Source organism: Bos mutus, chromosome 26 (genome assembly GCF_027580195.1).
Source record: "Bos mutus isolate GX-2022 chromosome 26, NWIPB_WYAK_1.1, whole genome shotgun sequence".
In the NCBI taxonomy this organism is placed as follows: Eukaryota; Metazoa; Chordata; class Mammalia; order Artiodactyla; family Bovidae; genus Bos; species Bos mutus.
This window is the reverse complement of record NC_091642.1, coordinates 15,948,615-15,967,403: the sequence shown is the minus strand read 5'-3', so window position 1 is coordinate 15,967,403 and position 18,789 is coordinate 15,948,615. Positions and strand designations below refer to the sequence as shown.

General features: G+C 36.0%; 1 protein-coding gene across 1 annotated transcript in view; it reads left to right on the top strand.

Moving 5' to 3' along the window:
- ATRNL1 (attractin like 1) overlaps positions 1 to 18,789 on the top strand; it is an 807,510-nt gene that overhangs the window by 521,366 nt on the left and 267,355 nt on the right. The window contains exon 27 of the mRNA XM_070363366.1: positions 348 to 455. Within this exon, the coding sequence (XP_070219467.1) occupies positions 348 to 455 (108 nt within the window). The remainder of the gene's footprint in view (positions 1 to 347; positions 456 to 18,789) is intronic.

Sequence of the window (18,789 nt, the reverse complement as noted above, 5' to 3'; positions counted from 1 at the left end):
TTCAGCTAAGACACAGGCATGAGTTATTTTGAGTGGAAAGACTTGGCACACCTGTCATCATAATAGCAGTTTTTCCTTAAGTAGTACCTCTCACCTGAAGTTTTCAAAGTGCTTTTCACTTGGCCTATGAGGTGGCGGTCAGGAGGCACCATACATTTCAAGCCTATAAGGAAATATAACCCAGGCCATGAGGAGAAAATAATTTTCATTTTTATTGATCTAGATATGAATATGTGTATTACCTCTAAATTTTAGATGCCATTTTTTTTCCAAACAGGACTAGATATTGTTGAATTTAACGTGTCCTAAAACCTGTCTTAAAACGAGTGCTTTTTAACCCCCTCCAGCAACTGCTCCGAGAACGACAGCAGATGGCCAGCCGTCCCTTTGCGTCTGTTGATGTAGCCCTGGAAGTGGGAGCTGAACACACAGACTTTCTGCGAGGGTCATTAGAGGTAGGAACAGTGGTGGTGAGAGGGGACTGCTGTGATTTGCATATTTATATTACTTCTCTAATCTGCATCTGCTTGTGAAGCCAAACAGAGTCTGATTATCTAGAGTTGACAAGATTCAGCTACATATGTTATGCCATTTTCAAGGCACATAGTTTTAATAGTATGACATGAGCTGTAACAAAAGCCACTGGAGAGTCTATTAGTCTAGGCAAGAGTGACAGACTGCTCACCTGGCACCCTTTCCCTGTCAGATAGGAACTGAAGGAATTTAAGATACAGGTACGATGAAAGAAACAACGCATCTGTATTTAGTCCTAGGAGTGCCCAACACCCCTCAGTTAACAGGTCACATCTATCTTTATTAACAAAGTTGACTATAAAAGGTGGGTGGAGATGAGTTGCATTTTAATTACATAGTTTCACTTTTTGAATGTTGAAGGTTGTAGAATATAGTGACTATTTTTATTTTATGGCTGTATTAGTACAGTATCATATTGCAAATGGGGAGATGGAGTATGGTGAAAGAGAAATGATTATGTGCGAGTAAATGTGGTTTTCAGATCTTGAAATAGTGCATGACGTGGTTTCTGAAAATAATGGGGGTTCCCAAAGAGCAAAAATCCACAGATTGTGAGTCACAACTCATGACAGCATTCTGAGGCATAGCAATTTTATTCTATGCTTATTTTCCAAATTTTTTGTTTTATACATGTTAAGATGTTTAAACAGAAAGATTTAAAAATACCTTACAGTTGAAATATTTTATTCACCTTTTAAAAAGTGCTCTTATGTGACTGACTTCATGTTGCTATATTTAGACTTTGCTTTTCTTTGAGGAAAGCAAGGGATATAAAAATAAACTCCTCCAAATACCTAGGCACAAATATAATTGATCTTGTCCATAAAATTTTTGGTTATTCTGAAAAAACTAAAACTAAATCAGACATGATGCACAAAGGACAGTTTTGGGAGACATTTCTCTAAGTAATTTTTTTTTTTTTTTTTTTAGCTTTTGTGTCCTTGATTTTTTACTACTCTAGATCACAGGCTGTCACCGAAGCTTAGAACATTAGATAATGTGTGGGTATATCTTCTATTGCTTAGGGAGAAGTGCTCTAATTTCTAACTTCGCAGTAAGTGCTCTAATTTCATTCTGACCCTTAATTTCAAATACCTTTAGTACAAAACTTTTAACAAATTGAAAACTCTATCTGAATCTAACTTCCTTTTTCTCCTCATCGATTTAAAGCATTCTTGAATGCTGTTAAAACTCAACTCATAAGAGAAAAACAAATGTAAATGATGCATACGTAAGTTGAGATAAAACACTCATAAACTTAAGGAACAAATGTAATAAATATACATAATAAATAGTTTATTTTGTAGAGTTTAAAAACTTCTGCCTCTGCTTTCCTTTTGCTCACGTTTACTTGGTAGTCCTTTATTCGCGTGTTTCCGACTTCTCTGTGTCCTTTTGTCATTACTAGTTAGATGAATAACTGGTGTGTATCCCTTGTTTTCTAAAACTTAAATTCCAAACGTCACAGAAGAATAAAACCTACCTACCTACTCCCATTTAGAAAGTTTTCTGGAGATCTGGTTCTACTTACCAATGTGTAGTTTTGTTGGCTTTTTGTAAACAGCTTTATTAAAATGTAGTTCATATGCCATACAATTTACCTATTTAAACTGTGAAATTTAGGGGTTTTAGTATATCCAGACTTGTGTAACCATCACCAAAAATCAATTTTGGAACGTTTTCATCTTCCGCTAAAGAAACTCCCTTCTCACCCCCTCTCTTTTTCCTCAAGCCTCATTCTCAACCATAGACAAGCCCTAATCTATTTTTTGTCCTTATATGAGTTTCCTATAGTATATTTTCATTCCATTTCATATAAATGGGGTCATGCAATATGTGGTCTTTCGTGACTAGCTTCTTTTACTTAGCCTTAGCGTCTTCAAGTTTCATCCCACATTGTGGATGAGTATTTAATTTCTTTCTATTGCCAAGTAATATTTGATATTATTGATACAAGAGGGATGTCTCAGGTGACTCAATGATGAAGAATATGCCTGCCAATGAAGAGACATGGGTTCAATCCATGGCTCAGGAAATTGCCCTGGAGTGGGAAATGGCAACCCACTCCAGTATTCTTGCCTGGAAAATTCCAGGGACAGATGATCCTGGCTTGCTACAGTCCATGGGGTCACAAAGAGCTGGACATGACTAAGTGACTGAGCATGCACACACACATTATTGATATAGCACAGTTTGTTTTTGCACTTGTGAGTTGATGAACATCTAGGCTATTTCCACTTTTTGAATATTTTGAAAAATGCTACTGTGAATATTTGTCTACAAATTTTGTTTCCTTGCATTGGAATATATAAATAAGAATTGAATTTCTGGGTAATTTGGTAATTTTTTATTACTTGTTGAAAAGACTTTCTATCTACACTGAATAATCTTGGGACTCCTGTTTCAAATCCATTGACCATAAGTGTGAGAATTTGTTTTTATAATCTCAATACCATTCCATTAATCTATAGACATTTATAGTTTTAAATCTATAATATGACAGTACAACGCTATTTTGATTACTATAGTTTTGTAGTAAGTTTTAGAATTAGAAAATATGAGTCCTCCAGCTTTATTTGTTTTGAATGTTGGCTTTTCTGGGTCGTTTGAATTTTGACAGGAATTTTAGGATCAGTTTGTCAATTTCTGCAAAGAAACTCACAAGTACTTTAATAGGGATTGTATAAAATCTGTAAATCAATTTGGGAGAATTTACAGTATCTTAACAAGTTATGACCAACCTAGATAGCATATTCAAAAGCAGAGACATTACTTTGCCAATAAAGGTCCATCTAGTCAAGGCTATGGTTTTTCCAGTGGTCATGTATGGATGTGAGAGTTGGACTGTGAAGAAAGCTGAGCACCAAAGAATTGATGCTTTGGAACTGTGGTGTTGGAGGAGACTCTTGAGAGTCCCTTGGACTGCAAGGAGATCCAACCAGTCCATTCTGAAGGAGATCAGTCCTGGGTGTTCATTGGAAGGACTGATGTTGAAGCTGAAATTTCAATACTTTGGCCACCTCTTGCGAAGAGTTGACTCATTGGAAAAGACTCTGATGCTGGGAGGGATTGGGGCAGGAGGTAAAGGGGACGACAGAGGATGAGATGGCTGGATGGCATCACCGACTCGATGGACATGAGTTTGAGTGAACTCCAGAAGTTGGTGATGGACAAGGAGGCCTGGCATGCTGCAATTCATGGGGTCACAAAGAGTTGGACACGACTGAGCGACTGAACTGAACTGAACTGAACAATATCTTAACATGCACATTATTAAGGTGGTAGCTTTGTTAATTGAGTACCTTTATCCATGCTCCAAATAAACTTAGGATTCTAAATTCAATATCAGATTTTCTTCATCTTGATAAACAAATATGATTTCTGATATTTAAAATTCCCTATATCCATATATTTCTGATCTCAAGTAAATTGACAACTTAATTTTTTTTTTAATTTCAAGTTGAAAATATTGTCCTTCAGTAATTTTTAGAGCTTAAATTGTTTTCTTATATGAATTTAATATCAGAAATAAATAATGGCTGCTAACTGCTAATTTATTTAATATTCTTTGGAAAATAATAGAGGTAGAAGCATAAGGTTTAAAATCATGTTTTGTTTTTTCCTTTGCATTTTGTAATTACTACTAACTGGAAGTTATCTCTCTGCTATATATACACATACATGTGTGTACATATACATTTGTATGTTGCATGTGAGATTTACTTTCCATTGTCACAGTACTCTAGATCCACTGCAAATCTCTCTTTTTATATACATAACCTAGTATGATGTGGCACTGATTTGCTTACACAGCAAAATATGAAGCCTAGGCCTGTTCTGAAATAACATTAAGGACTTCATTTAATCCTAGAAAATAAAAGTAATTTTAAAATTCCTTTGCTGGGTTTTTCTTAAAATTCAGAGTTTAAGTTCAACCCAAAGCCATAGGTTAGCTGGCTATTACTATTCTGTAAATATTCATTGAGTCTTCATAATGTGGTAATTTAAGGAATGGATTTCTTTCAAATTAAATTGGACTCTCATGTGCCACTCTGAGTTCCACATCTATATTGTCAGGGGGAGAATATAGGTGTAATATAGAATTACTTATACTTGATGCATCCGTAGTAATGGTTCTGTACACCAAAATGTTCTATTCTATGAAGTAGACATGTTCCTAAAAGTTTGTATGAGTTGATTATGTTTTTTTAATGGATGAAGAGTATTCAGTCTTCATAGGAACTGTGTGTAGTACACCCTAGGTGTAAAAGCTCTTTGTGAGTAAAAAAAAGATTTTGGTGTGAATAATCACCCCCAAAATTATCTGTAAGCAAGTTTGAATCATTATATTTTTCTAAATTATAGTGAAAAATTAAGAACTTATTAAAATTTAATAAATACACTTAGAATATAAATTTATAAACTCAACTTGTCAGTTGGTTTTAAATTTATTGTAAGAAAAAAATAGGGTTATTTTTGTGATGACCTTGTGACCCATATAGTGTGTATTTATCAATTTTATTCCACTAAGGAATAACATGATAATTTATAGTAACTGCTTAACAAATGTTTATGGCATGCTGCGTATACGTCAAGGGCTCTTCTTAGCACTTTAGAAGCATCAGGGAACACAACAAAGAACCCTGTCCTCGTGGAGTTCATGTTCTAACAGGGAAAATAGGTTATTTAATATGTTGCTCCTGATGCTGCTGCTAAGTCGCTTCAGTCGTGTCCGACTCTGTGTGACCCCATAGACGGTAGCCCACCAGGCTCCCCCGTCCCTGGGATTCTCCAGGCAAGAACACTGGAGTGGGTTGCCATGTCTTTCTCCAATGCATGAAAGTGAAAAGTGAAAGTGAAGTTGCTCAATCGTGTCCAACTCCTAGCAACCCCATGGACTGCAGCCCACCAGGCTCCTCCATCCATGGGATTTTCCAGGCAAGAGTACTGGAGTTGGGGTACCATCGCCTTCTCCGTATTTAATATGTTAGGAGGTGGTAATTGCAATGGAACAGGAAAAAAATAAAACAAGATAAGGCTTGGAGAGTGCTTTGTGGAGGTGAGGGAGAGCGTGCATATTGAATCAAGTGGTGGTCAGGGTGACCTCATTGAGAAGGTGAGAGTTGAACAAGGCTTGAAAGAGGTAAAGGAATTAACCAGGTGGCAGATTCTCAAGGGAAAGTGTTCCCAGCAAAGAGAATGGCTAGAGCAGAGGTGCTAAGGTGGGCATGGCGGGTAAGTTCATAAAATAGCAGGCTTTGGGCAGGGGCAGGTACAGGACGAGGCAGAAGATACAGGGTCTTGTAGGCCTTTTGTAAAAACTTTGACTTCAATCCTAAGCGAAGAGGAGAGAGTCAGTTGCCGGACTGACTGACATAATCTGTTTCTAAAAGATCATTCTGCTTTTTGGGGTTGACAATAGTTTGACGTGGAATATCATTAGATGGTTCCCTGACAAGCAGACATCAAGACAAGGAATTGGTTCATTTGAAGAATATGCTGGTAGGGAAATGGAGCCATGAGAAAGGGAATGGAGACCAGCTAATACCACATGGTAAACTACGGCTTGATTTCCGTGGAGACACTCTGAGAGTCAGGGTAAAATGCATGGCACACTATGGACATCAGGGCAACAGAGCTGAGTGTTTATTCCTCAAGTCCCTCCAGTCACTGACTGAGGGCCACTTCCCAGGAAGTCAGAGAAAGCCCCCAGGCAAAGAAATGAAGGCGTTGGCCTTGGAAATTAGCAGAAAACTGACATGGTAACTGAGAGGTTGGAAATCAACCCAAAGTTTCTGCTATGAGGGGCAAGTATAGAGGGAGAGAAGCTTGTTACAAAGCTCCTGTGGGAATCCGTGCAGGAGGTAATGGTGGCGAGACCAGGATTTTAGCAGGGAAGTGTCTGATTCTGGACTTTGTTTCTAAGTCATGATGTGTTCTCATTTTGAAAGTCTTTCTAGAGACTTTGTGTTTGTAAGATCCAAACAGAAAAGAAGACACGATTTTCTCTCTTTAACTGGCACTGTAATGGATCTAGAGCTTCTGATGCTGTTGTACTTAATCACTAAGAGAAATAGTCAGTCTCTCAGTGACTGTGGCAACAACAAAATTCGTGCCTTTCCTCTATAATGACAGAAACCATGAGAAACTGAGGTAAAAGACCCAAGAGGCCATTGAGTGACTTAGGTTGGCTGGGCTTCCTAGATCTGGTGTCACGTGAAAAGTATACAGTTTGATCACAAACAAGTTAATTGATAGCCCTTTAGTTTGATGTTAAAAATGTACTTTCCTTGTTCATGGTGTTTTGTGGAGAGAGTAGTTGTAGGAAGGAAGGAGGGAAGGAGTTGGCAGTTTTATAAACTTGGATGCGTCCTCCAATGTCACTGATAGGTTTTGCTGGGATATTGTTCTTTGTTTCTATTTTTATTTCAAATTATTTTAGCCAATTATTTTTTGCTTCTAATACTGAAGCAAAATAATATTTCTACCTCTAATACTGAAAAACTAGAAAACATTTTAATGGCCAAAAGTAAAGCATTTGTTAGTTAATTTATTATATTTTACAAAATGTTGTATAAATTGTGATCTAATTTTTGATAAACATTGAAAAAAGTCTGGTATAATAAATTCTTAATAATAAATGTTGTATAGGTGGGTGGCATATATGGGTTATTCTTGTTGCAAGTCAGTGTTGTCCTTTTTATTACGGTATGCATGGCTCTTTTTAACAAGGAAAAAATAAAAGCAACAACAAAGCAAAAATATAAAATATTAAGTTTTTCCCTTAAGTTTTAGACGCTAGTACTGACTGCATATTGGAGCTTGAAATTTTGCCAGTTATTCAAAATAAACATTTTCAACCATCATTTCTGTGTTAGGGAACAGAAACTCATAAACGTATTATACATATTCTGGACTGCCCTGTTAACATTTTTACCCATCATGATTAATTTATCCACATTTCAAATTTTGAAAATGTAGGTGACCATTGGGTTTTATTCTACAAGCTTAGTACTTAGGTGTTCACCAAGCATTACACTCAAGAGTGCTTTCCAAACAATACAGGTAAAGATTATATGTCAAGGTAAGGAACTTAAACCTGAGCTTCCTAGGTCATGAGAACAAGTGAAATGTTTAAATTGAGTTTAAGATACTGTTTTTCAAAACTTATTTACATACACTGTCTCAATCTCATTTGAGCCTTATGTCAATCTTACAAAATACAAAGCAGATTTTGTTTGTTCTATTTACTCTTGAGGAAACTGAGGCTCTGTAAACTTAAGATCTTTGGTCAAGATCACAGTTTAGTCACCAGTAGAGAATGGGGTGGCAAAAAGCCAGATACAACTTAGCAACTAAACAAGAGAGTAAGCATAGAGTTTGAATCTGAGATTGGCCCTGGAGTTTCTCTTTCACAGCATTCTCAAATATGCTGATTTTAGTTCATGTTGAGAATACATTTTAGGCCCCAACGTATCTCTGGAGTACTTTCTGTTGTAAAGCTGTTTATGAGCATAGAGTTACCTAATATTTATGTAGTGTTCTTTGATTCCTGGTGCTCATGAGTAATGGAGACAGTTCAACCTATTACACTACACAAGAAAAAAGGTGACAGGCACATTGTTTAAATCAAGGCCAGACACAGTGAGCGTCTCTCATGTTAAGAGCATTGCTGGCTTTGCTCCCAGAGCAGCATGAGCCCAGTTCTCTGCTGATGGACACAGCCGGTAGCCTCTCTAGCGTTTCATTCCTGGACTGGCATCTTCATGGACAGTAATTCCAGTGGCTGGCCTGAGCATTTCCTGGGTCTCTGATTTTTTTCAGATTGTTATGGCTGTCTTGCAGTACTTCATATTTTAATTATTTTATTAAAACTTATTCTTAGTGTTCTGATCATAAAAACAATAAATCCTCATTGTAGAGAAATACAGAAATAATCAAAATTAAAATATTTCACCCATAAGTATCCACAGCTGAAACTTTTATATCCTTCCAACATTTTCCTTTTGCATATATGTATGTTTACAAAATTCAAAGTATATTCTATACGTGATTTTGCATCCTGTTTTTCATTATAATAAGAAAAATTTCTTTTTTAATTTTTTAAAAAGATTATAAAATTGAATTTATTGAGTTTCACACAAGATGCACTTATAAAATTAGTACTGAATGCCATTTTAACAGAGGAAATGAACATCAGTCCAAACTCCCAATATATTCTGCAAAAAAAAAAAAAAAAAAACTTCCCAAAATGACAGCATAGTTACAGAGTCAGTCAGCAGATGAATGGATAAGAAAGCTGTGGTACATATACACAATGGAGTATTACTCAGCCATTAAAAAGAATACATTTGAATCAGTTCTAAAGGTGGATGAAACTGGAGCCTATTATACAGAGTGAAGTAAGCCAGAAAGAAAAACACCAATACATACAGTATACTGACGCATATGTATGGAATTTAGAAAGATGGTAACAATAACCCTGTATATGAGACAGCAAAAGAGACACTGATGTATAGAACAGTCTTTTGGACTCTGTGGGAGAGGGAGAAGGTGGGATGATTTGGGAGAATGGCATTGAAAAAAAAAAAGAAAAGAAAAATTTGTACTTCTGAGTTTTATTTTAAAATGTCCTGTCAGTTGTCTGTAGTATAACATAATTTATTTGACTGTTTATTTTGAAATAGCTTGATTCTAATTTCACAGTATTACAAATAGGGCTATAATTAATGTTTGTACATAACTCTTGATCCTAATCTGCAAAAAGATGAACTACTAGGTCAAAAATTGTGACCTTTTATGCATCTTGATATATTGCTTACTTACTTTCCAGAAAGGTCCTTTTTCAAACTACCTTTAACAAGGAGTAAGAATTCCTGTTTTCCTACATCTTTGTTAAAAATTATTTTAAAAGCAATTTTAAAACAATTTTGGTAATTTTGTATAAGAAATGTTATATTCTCCACCAGACTTATTAGTATTAAAAGTAACATCAAATATTTTCATATTTTTAACCATTTGCATTTCTCCTAGCTCATTTTATTAACTGTTATTCCCATGTCCTTTTCTGTTTGATATCATCTACTGATGACAATTGGATTACATAAGAAATTTTTTATTAGTTACAGAAAATTTGAAAATGTTTCTTAACTAATTCAGTATCTTTCTTCATCCTTCTATTGGAACTTTTTTGCTTAAGTTGCTTATTAAATGTTTGTAATTTTCTGTTACAAATAGTTCCCTTCTGGATATTGCTATTAAAATGTTATGTTTTCTCTATTTTTTTCCTACTAATCAAACTGGTTTAGTAATATTTTCAGATATTACTCTTGCTTTTTTTTAATCCTAAATTTTTAAATGATCTTTGCTTCTTTGATGGCCTTCTCTTGAATTGAAGATTTTTTTAAATCATTATTTCCTTTTCTCCTCACCTTCACATTCTTTCTCCTCTTTTGGCCAATACTCTTAAAATTTTAGCAGGTATAGTTTCAGTCTGAATATAATGAGCTCTTCCCTAATATAAATAGAAGGTTTTCAAACAATTTAAACCTTGTTTTCCTCTTATGTATCATAATTATCTTATTTGTAGTTTTGTGAGTTTTAAACATTGTTATTGTTTTTGCTGTTTTACATGATCAATATTTGTTTAAATTTTCCTGTATAGTCACTATTTTTTTTGATCACTGTTCTTTGCATTCAGAGCTTCCTTCTGAAGTGTTTCCATCTGCCTATTATTTTTCTTTAAAATTCCTTTAGCACATGTCTTCTGATGATAAACTCTTAGCTTGTTGCGCATTGCCCCCCTCTTTAGTTTCACGTAAGGCTTTGGAGCATCACCATTGCTTACAATCTAAAAAATGTTTTGGAAATACACATTATCAACCATCTAGTTACTTTGCAGTAGGAGTGCCTTACTCAAACACTTTGCTTATGTGAAAATTTTTCTGGCTTTTGGCTTCCATTGTTGCAACTGAGAATTCTTCTGATGGTATAGTTGTCATCCTTTTAGAGCTAATCTAGCTTCTCTTACCAATGGTTTTTAAAATCCCTTTGTCTTTGGTGTTCTGCAGTGTTATGGTGATTTTCCTAAGCATACATTTATTTGTATTTATTCTCTTTGGCTTATTTTGTGCTTTCTAGATCTAAGGATTCATACCTTTTAGAATTTCTTTCTGTTTACTTCTAAAATTTCTCAGTTATCCCTTTGAGTTTTTCTCTCCTTCATTGTCTCTGTTCTCCTAAGATACTGATTAGTTGGATATCAGATTAACTCATTCTACCCTCAGAATCTCTTAATCTCTCAGGTTAGTGCTTTCTATCTCCTCTCTCTCTGTTTCTTCTGGCTTGTTTCTTCAGAGCCTTGTTACAGCTCAGTAATTCTTGTTCAGTAGTATATAAACTGCTCTCTACCCTAGCCACTGGATATCTTTAAACAGATTTTTTTTTTTTTTAAAAGTTCTATTTGGTTTTTCTTCAAATCCACTTAGCACTTTTCAAAAGTCTTCTTGCTTGCTAGTTTTTATTGCCTCACATTTCATTCCAAACATAATTATTTTTATTTTATAATATAAAATAAAAATATTTAAATATCTGAAATCATTTTATTAAATAGATCATTATTAAATAGATATTTTAAAAGATCATTTTCATATCTGAAATCTTTGGAAATCTAAATCTATCAGTTTCTTTCTATGGGCTCTCATTTACTGTGGCTTATTTCCTTGTGAGTTTGATGATCCTTGTAAACTCTTATTTGTTTGATCTTAATCTGTGGTTTCCTGAAGGCCTAAATAAAGAATGCTTTCCTCCAGCCATTTCTTCCAGGATCCATGGCATGGCACAGGGATCTCAAACTCAGCTTTCTTATCTTGTAAATTACTTATATCAGCTTTTATCCTCAGGGAATCTCTGCTTTTATGTTTGCTTGCCACTCCCTGCTCCCCTTTCCAGTTTTAGCTGTTTGTCTTGGAGCACTCCCTAACTGCAATGCTTATAATTTGGTTATTTTGTAGTGAGAGGACCCTGCTTAAATATTATTAATAGCTTTGTCTTCAGCAGGAGCTCAGTTTCCCTGGATGCAGGTTCTCTTTGGATTGCTGTTCTCTTGGCATTAGCTTAATTATATTCATTTTCACTACTGAGATTCCAGTATTGACTACCTCTGAGGGGATAGCAGGCAATAGGGTAGGGAGGGTTCTCCCTACTTGTAAATGGATTAGTGGTGTAGAAACAGTCAAGCCACCAACTTCCTACTGATCTTTTTAAACCCTCTAATGCTCAAGAACAAGAAAGACTCAGAACACATATTAAGCTTTTTTTTAGCCTCTTGGGGACCAGAGGGCCCTAGGAAGCTCTGTCAGGGATTATATTGACCTTCTTGGTGTTTACAGAGCTCTGTAGACCAAGTCTCTGTAATATCCCTGCCCTGGGTCTTGATGCTGATTTCTATTCACTTTCCCAGTTCAAAGAGGGTAGCATTCTGCAGGAGTCCCCTCAGTTAGAACTGTCACAGGACCCAAGCCCTATTTGCACATAAATACTCACAGGCTACAGGGGCTGTTTGCCTCAAAGAAGGAGATGATTTTCCATTAGTAGTAGAGACAGGGAAACTGCTAAGGTCACATCTTCTCACAGTCTTCATAACAAATGCTTTAGAAGACAAATGACTTTCTTATTTTAAGAAAATTATTTAGAAAAAATAGATTTTTATATGTACATCTTTGGTCTTGAAGTAAGAAAGTAACTGGTAGTAATTAATGCTTTTGTACTTTTGTGTACTTTTTTTTTTTTCCTACTATTGCCCATGTCCATTTAGGTATTCCTCAGTTACAGCTCTCATTTTTCAAAATAAAGATCTTTGAATATATACTCAGGTAGAGCAAAGTATACTAAATATTTTGTTAACTTGATATCCCATGGGCATCAGTCACCAACAGTATGGAAAAAGGATTAATATAAAACAGTACAACAGTGTTACAAACAGTACTTGAAGTAACAGGTTTCCCTAGTTGCATTTAGAATTTTCATTGTCTTTCTTTTAAAATTGTCAGACTTCTCCAGTAGCAGAAAATGTTTTCCAAAAAGATTTTAGAATTTATGAGGTTTGAAATTACAACAATTATAATGGATTTCATGATTGAACGAAGCATGAGTTAAGAATTAAAGATGAATGAGTCTTCAGAATTAACATGATAAGGATAGAACCTATTAACATGGGATGAATATAATACAATACTTAAATTACTGAAATCTTCTTGCCCCTGCTGCTGCTGCTCCTGCTAAGTCACTTCAGTCGTGTCCGACTCTGTGCAACCCCAGAGACGGCAGCCCACCAGGCTTCCCCGTCCCTGGGGTTCTCCAGGCAAGAACACTGGAGTGGGTTGCCATTTCCTTCTCCAGTGCATGAAAGTGAAAAGTGAAAGTGAAGTCACTCAGTCGTGTCCGACTCTAGCGACCCCATGGACTGCAGCCCACCAGGCTCCTCCATCCGTGGGATTTTCAAGGCAAAAGTACTGGAGTGGGATGCCATTGCCTTCTCCCTTCTTGCCCCTAAATTAATATAATCAGAAGTCATAGTATGTTTAGGTGCAAGAAGTCATCTGTTTATATTTTTAATGCATAGCTTTATAAATGCTCTAGATTAACGATTAACTGTACTTGAAAGTAAAATACTGCTAGCATCATTCAGAATTCACTGAGTTCAAAGCCAAGGATATATATTTATATTTTTATGCACTTTGAAAATTAAAATTTTATAAATGGAAATTTTCATTTTGCTATTAAAACATTGAGATTATCTTGCCTTAAATCACTGAAAATGAATGTAAACTATGATGGAGAAGAATATAAAGATGAGAATAAACAACAACAAAAAGATAAGCCAGTTTCACCTCATGGTGTTTGATATGATAAACAGAAACATTTACAAATACAAAAGGCTTATAACCCTGACTGCCTATATCCATATTGGCTGTCATTCAGCAGAATAATACATTACTTAAGGATACTGTCATATCATGGTTGCAGTTTTGCAAATAAGAAGTGGCTATGTAAAGTAGGCTACAGTATCATTTATTGGGAAGTCATAAATACAGTTTAGCAATTCTTGAGGGCAGTGTCCCAGCCAGCTCTGACAAAAAAGATTGAATTTCCAACATCCTTATCTTTCACCTACTCTCAGATAAAACAGACAGTATATTGGACCCATACAAAAAAAATTATGGGCAGATTAAATTTGCTGCAACCAAGAACACACAGTATTCATGGTTATCTTTGAATAATGTCAAACGTTTCCAACACTCATTCCTTGTATGTATGTTAAAATAATGATATATAATATATTAACATAAAACCAATATTAATGTCAATTAATACAGATTACTGAGTAACTAACATAAAGTTCAGATCAGATCAGTCGCTCAGTCGTGTCCGACTCTTTGCGACCCCATGAATCGCAGCACGCCAGGCCTCCCTGTCCATCACCAACTCCCGGAGTTCACTAAGACTCACGTCCATCGAGTCAGTGATGCCATTCAGCCATCTCATCCTCTGTCGTCCCCTTCTCCTCCTGCCCCCAATCCTCCCAGCATCAGAGTCTTTTCCAATGAGTCAACTCTTCGCGTGAGGTGGCCAAAGTACTGGAGTTTCAGCTTCAGCATCATCCTTCCAAAGAAATCCCAGGGCTGATCTCCTTCAGAATGGACTGGTTGGATCTCCTTGCATTCCAAGGGACTCTTAAGAGTCTTCTCCAACACCACAATTCAAAAGCATCAATTCTTCGGCGCTCAGCCTTCTTCACAGTCCAACTCTCACATCCATACATGACCACTGGAAAAACCATAGCCTTGACTAGACGAACCTTTGTTGGCAAAGTAATGTCTCTGCTTTTGAATATGCTATCTAGGTTGGTCATAACTTTCCTTCCAAGGAGTAAGCGTCTTTTAATTTCATGGCTGCAGTCACCATCTGTAGTGATTTTGGAGCCCAGAAAAATAAAGTCTGACACTGTTTCCACTGTTTCCCCATCTATTTCCCATGAAGTGGTGGGACCAGATGCCATGATCTTCGTTTTCTGAATGTTGAGCTTTAAGCCAACTTTTTTACTCTCCACTCTCACTTTCATCAAGAGGCTTTTGAGTTCCTCTTCACTTTCTGCCATAAGGGTGGTGCCATCTGCTTATCTGAGGTTATTGATATTTCTCCCGGCAATCTTAATTCCAGCTTGTGCTTCTTCTGGCCCAGCGTTTCTCATGATGTACTCTGCATATAAGTTAAATAAACAGGGTGACAATATACAGCCTTGACGAACTCCTTTTCCTATTTGGAACCAGTCTGTTGTTCCATGTCCAGTTCTAACTGTTGTTTCCTGACCTGCATACAAATTTCTCAAGAGGCAGATCAGGTGGTCTGGTATTCCCATCTCTTTCAGAATTTTCCATAGTTTATTGTGATCCACAGAGTCAAAGGCTTTGGCATAGTCAATAAAGCAGAAATAGATGTTTTTCTGGAACTCTCTTGCTTTTTCTGTGATCCAGCGGATGTTGGCAATTTCATCTCTGGTTCCTCTGCCTTTTCGAAAACGAGCTTGAACATCAGGAAGTTCATGGTTCACATATTGCTGAAGCCTGGCTTGGAGAATTTTGAACATTACTTTACTAGCGTGTGAGATGAGTGCAAAGTTAGGTATATTTTTATCTTGTTTTTCTAACATTTTAGATTGTTTAGAAGCATTAGTTATATATCTGATAGTGTGCAGCATTTATTTTCTGATTTTTATTAAACAGATTACCTGCTTAAATATTTTATTAGGCTATATAGTTCCCTATAGCAGATGTTATTACACTAAATTTATGCCTTTGTTTACTTTTTGCTTATCTTTCATGTAAAATCACTTACTAATTTAACTTGTATTTCTTCCTTCTTTCCATACATGCATTAGTAGATAATCTGATCAAGTTCATATCCTCAGTGGAATAACTGACTGAAAAAATTCTGTAAAATGCTGGCAAATCAAATAGAAATCTTATAAAGTATAATCCCAGATATTGGAAGTGTAGTGCTAGATATTTTATATGTAGAAATCTAAGAAACCAATAATGTTATACTTTAGCTAAGCAAACATTTTCATATGTTCTCATACTTGGCTTTCTTAGAAGATAAAATAGCACCCAGGTCAAAATTTAGGGCATTAAATCTGAAAATTTACCTTAAATCTTAATATATATTTCCATTTTAATCAAGGATTACAGTTTTATCCTTTATAGCAGAGACTTTGGTTCATATTTATACTTTATGATTTTGTTCATATTTATTTTAGGCCTCTTTTAATTTTTGGTTCACAAAAAAAGGCACTGGATTAACCATTGATGAAATATAAAAATAGAGAAGACTATCAAATAGTTTATATGCAATTTTTCATGGAGAAGGGGTCATTATTATTTAGGACTTTCTCCAGCACATTTTAGGAAACAAAAGCAATACCTAAATTTATTTTTCCACATCTCATAACGGAAAGTCAATTGTAGAAATTCTATAGTACAATAAATTGATTTAGCGAATATTTACTAAACTTTCTATATGCAAATCAGTACAGATGGATATAGAAAAGATACTTTCTCTACCTTCTAGGAATTTATACACTGATGGGAAAGATTTCCCATCAGTGTATAAGACATAAAAATACCATAAATATGTATCATATGTATATATATGTGTACATATATATGTATATACAAAGTGAGTAATGCTAAAAGGACAAAGAACACAAAGGAGAGGAAAAAAATTAAAACTCAGGGTATTGTTGAATGTTTCATGAAAAATTATAGTTGTTCTTGGCTAAAGATAGATGAGATGTCAGTAGATAAAAGGAAGGAGTAGAACTGAGATTAAGGAAGAGTAAAGGGACCTGTGAAGCTGAGAGAACAATTTGAGTAAAAGACAAGAGACAGAAAAGAGTGTTGTCTGTGAAACAGTAAAAACGACGGAATTAGCTGACTGAGGAAGAAACTGTGGGGTTCAAGATAGAAGATCTTGGAACATATTATGGAAGTCAGTTTTAACAAGATGCTAAAGATCACACAGAAGTTTTTTTTGAGCAGAATTTTGTGATTGATTTTAGAAAGTTTATCCTTGGCAGCATTCTATAGCATTAATTGTTTTGAAGAGTAATTGAGATGGAGAAACAAGTTGGCAAGTTAAGCCCTTAAGTAGTGTCTATCAGAATGTAAAGGAGCAAACATATTGAAAGCTATGAAGAGATAGAATTTACAGAACTGAATAGCTGATTAAATATAGAAATATTTCACTTCAGTCGCTCAGTTGTGTCTGACTTTTGCAACCCCATGAACTGCAGCACGCCAGGTCTTCCTGTCTATCACCAACTCCTAGAGTTTATCCAAACTCATGTTCATTGAGTCAGTGATGCCATCCAACCATCTCATCCTCTGTTGTCCCCTTCTGCTCCTGCCCTCAATCTTTCCCAGCATTAGGGTCTTTTCAGATGAGTCACCTCCTCGCATCAGGTGGCCAAAGTATTGGAGTTTAAGCTTCAACATCAGTCCTTCCAATGAACACCCAGCACTGATCTCCTTTAGGATGGACTGAATCTCCTTTTGCAGTCCAAGGGACTCTCAAGAGTCTTCTCCAACACCACAGTTCAAAAGCATCAATTCTTTGGTGTTCGAATTTCTTTATAGTCCAACTCTCACATCTGTACATGGCCACTGGAAAAACATAGCTTTGACTAGGTGGACCTTTTATGACAAAGTAATGTCTCTGCTTTTTAATATGCTGTCTAGGTTGGTCATAACTTTCCTTCCAAGGAGTAAGCGTCTTTTAATTTCATGGCTGCAGTCACCATCTGAAGTGATTTTGGAGCCCCCAAAACTAAAGTCAGCCACTGTTTCCACTGTTTCCTCATCTATTTCCCATGAAGTGACAGGACCAAATGCCATAATCTTAGTTTTATGAATGTTGAGTTTTAAGCCGACTTTTTCACTCTCCTCTTTCATTTTCATCAAGAGGCTCTTTAGTTCTTCTTGGCTTTCTGCCATAAAGGTGTTGTCATCTGCATATCTGAGGTTATTGATATTTCTCCTGGCAATCTTGATTCCAGCTTGCGCTTCTTCCAGCCCAGCGTTTCTCATGATGTACTCGGCATATAATTTGAATAAGCAGGGTGACAATATACAGCCTTGACGAACTCCTTTTCCTATTTGGACCAGTTTGTTGTTCCATGTCCAGTTCTAACTGTTGCTTCCTGACCTGCATATAGGTTTCTCAAGAGGCAGGTCAGGTGGTCTGGTATTCCCATCTCTTTCAGAATTTTCCACAGTCTATTGTGATCCACACAGTCAAAGGCTTTGGCATAGTCAATAAAGCAGAAATAGATGTTTTTCTGGAACTCTCTTGCTTTTTTGATAATCCAGCGGATGTTGGCAATTTGATCTCTGGTTCCTCTGCCTTTTCGAAAACCAATTTGAACATCTGGAAGTTCACAGTTCATGTATTGCTGAAGCCTGGCTTGGAGAATTTTGAGCATTACGTTACTAGCGTGTGAGATGAGTGCAATTGTGGGGTAGTTTGAGCATGTCTAGAGCAAAGAGAGGGAAGGACAGAATCGTGGGAGTTCCTCATACATACTGGAAATCATAGACTTGAGAAAAGAGAATAAAAGACAGAATCTCAGGAAATTGTTACAAGTGAAATACTGGAGGCATACAGAAGGAAAGAAAGTATTAAATGCCAGACTGGGAAGAAATCAAATTGAAAAGTTTTGGACCATTAGAGTTAAGAAAAAGAAGCCATGCCAAAAAGGATTAAGTAGCAAAAAATGCCTCCATTTCTTAGTCAGTGAACCTGAGAACTACAGGAGATGGAATTTGGTAACTATGTAGTCATTGATGACTTTTTTTTTTCCCACCTTTTCCTTTTTTTATAAATTTGTTTATTTTTTAATTGAAGGGTAATTGCTTTACAGAATTTTGTTGTTTTCTGTCAAACCTCAACATGATTCAGTGATAGGTATACATATATCCCCTCCCTTGTGAACCTCCGTCCCATCTCCCTCCCCATCCTACCCTTCTAGGTTGATACAGAGCCCCTGTTTGAATTTCCTGAGTCATACAGCAAATTCCTGTTGGCTATCTATTTTACCTATGGTAATGTAGGTTTCTATGTAATGAATTTTGTGAAAGTTGTTTCTGTTGAAGGGCAGAAACAAGACCATCAGAACTGGATTGAAGATGAGAACATGGA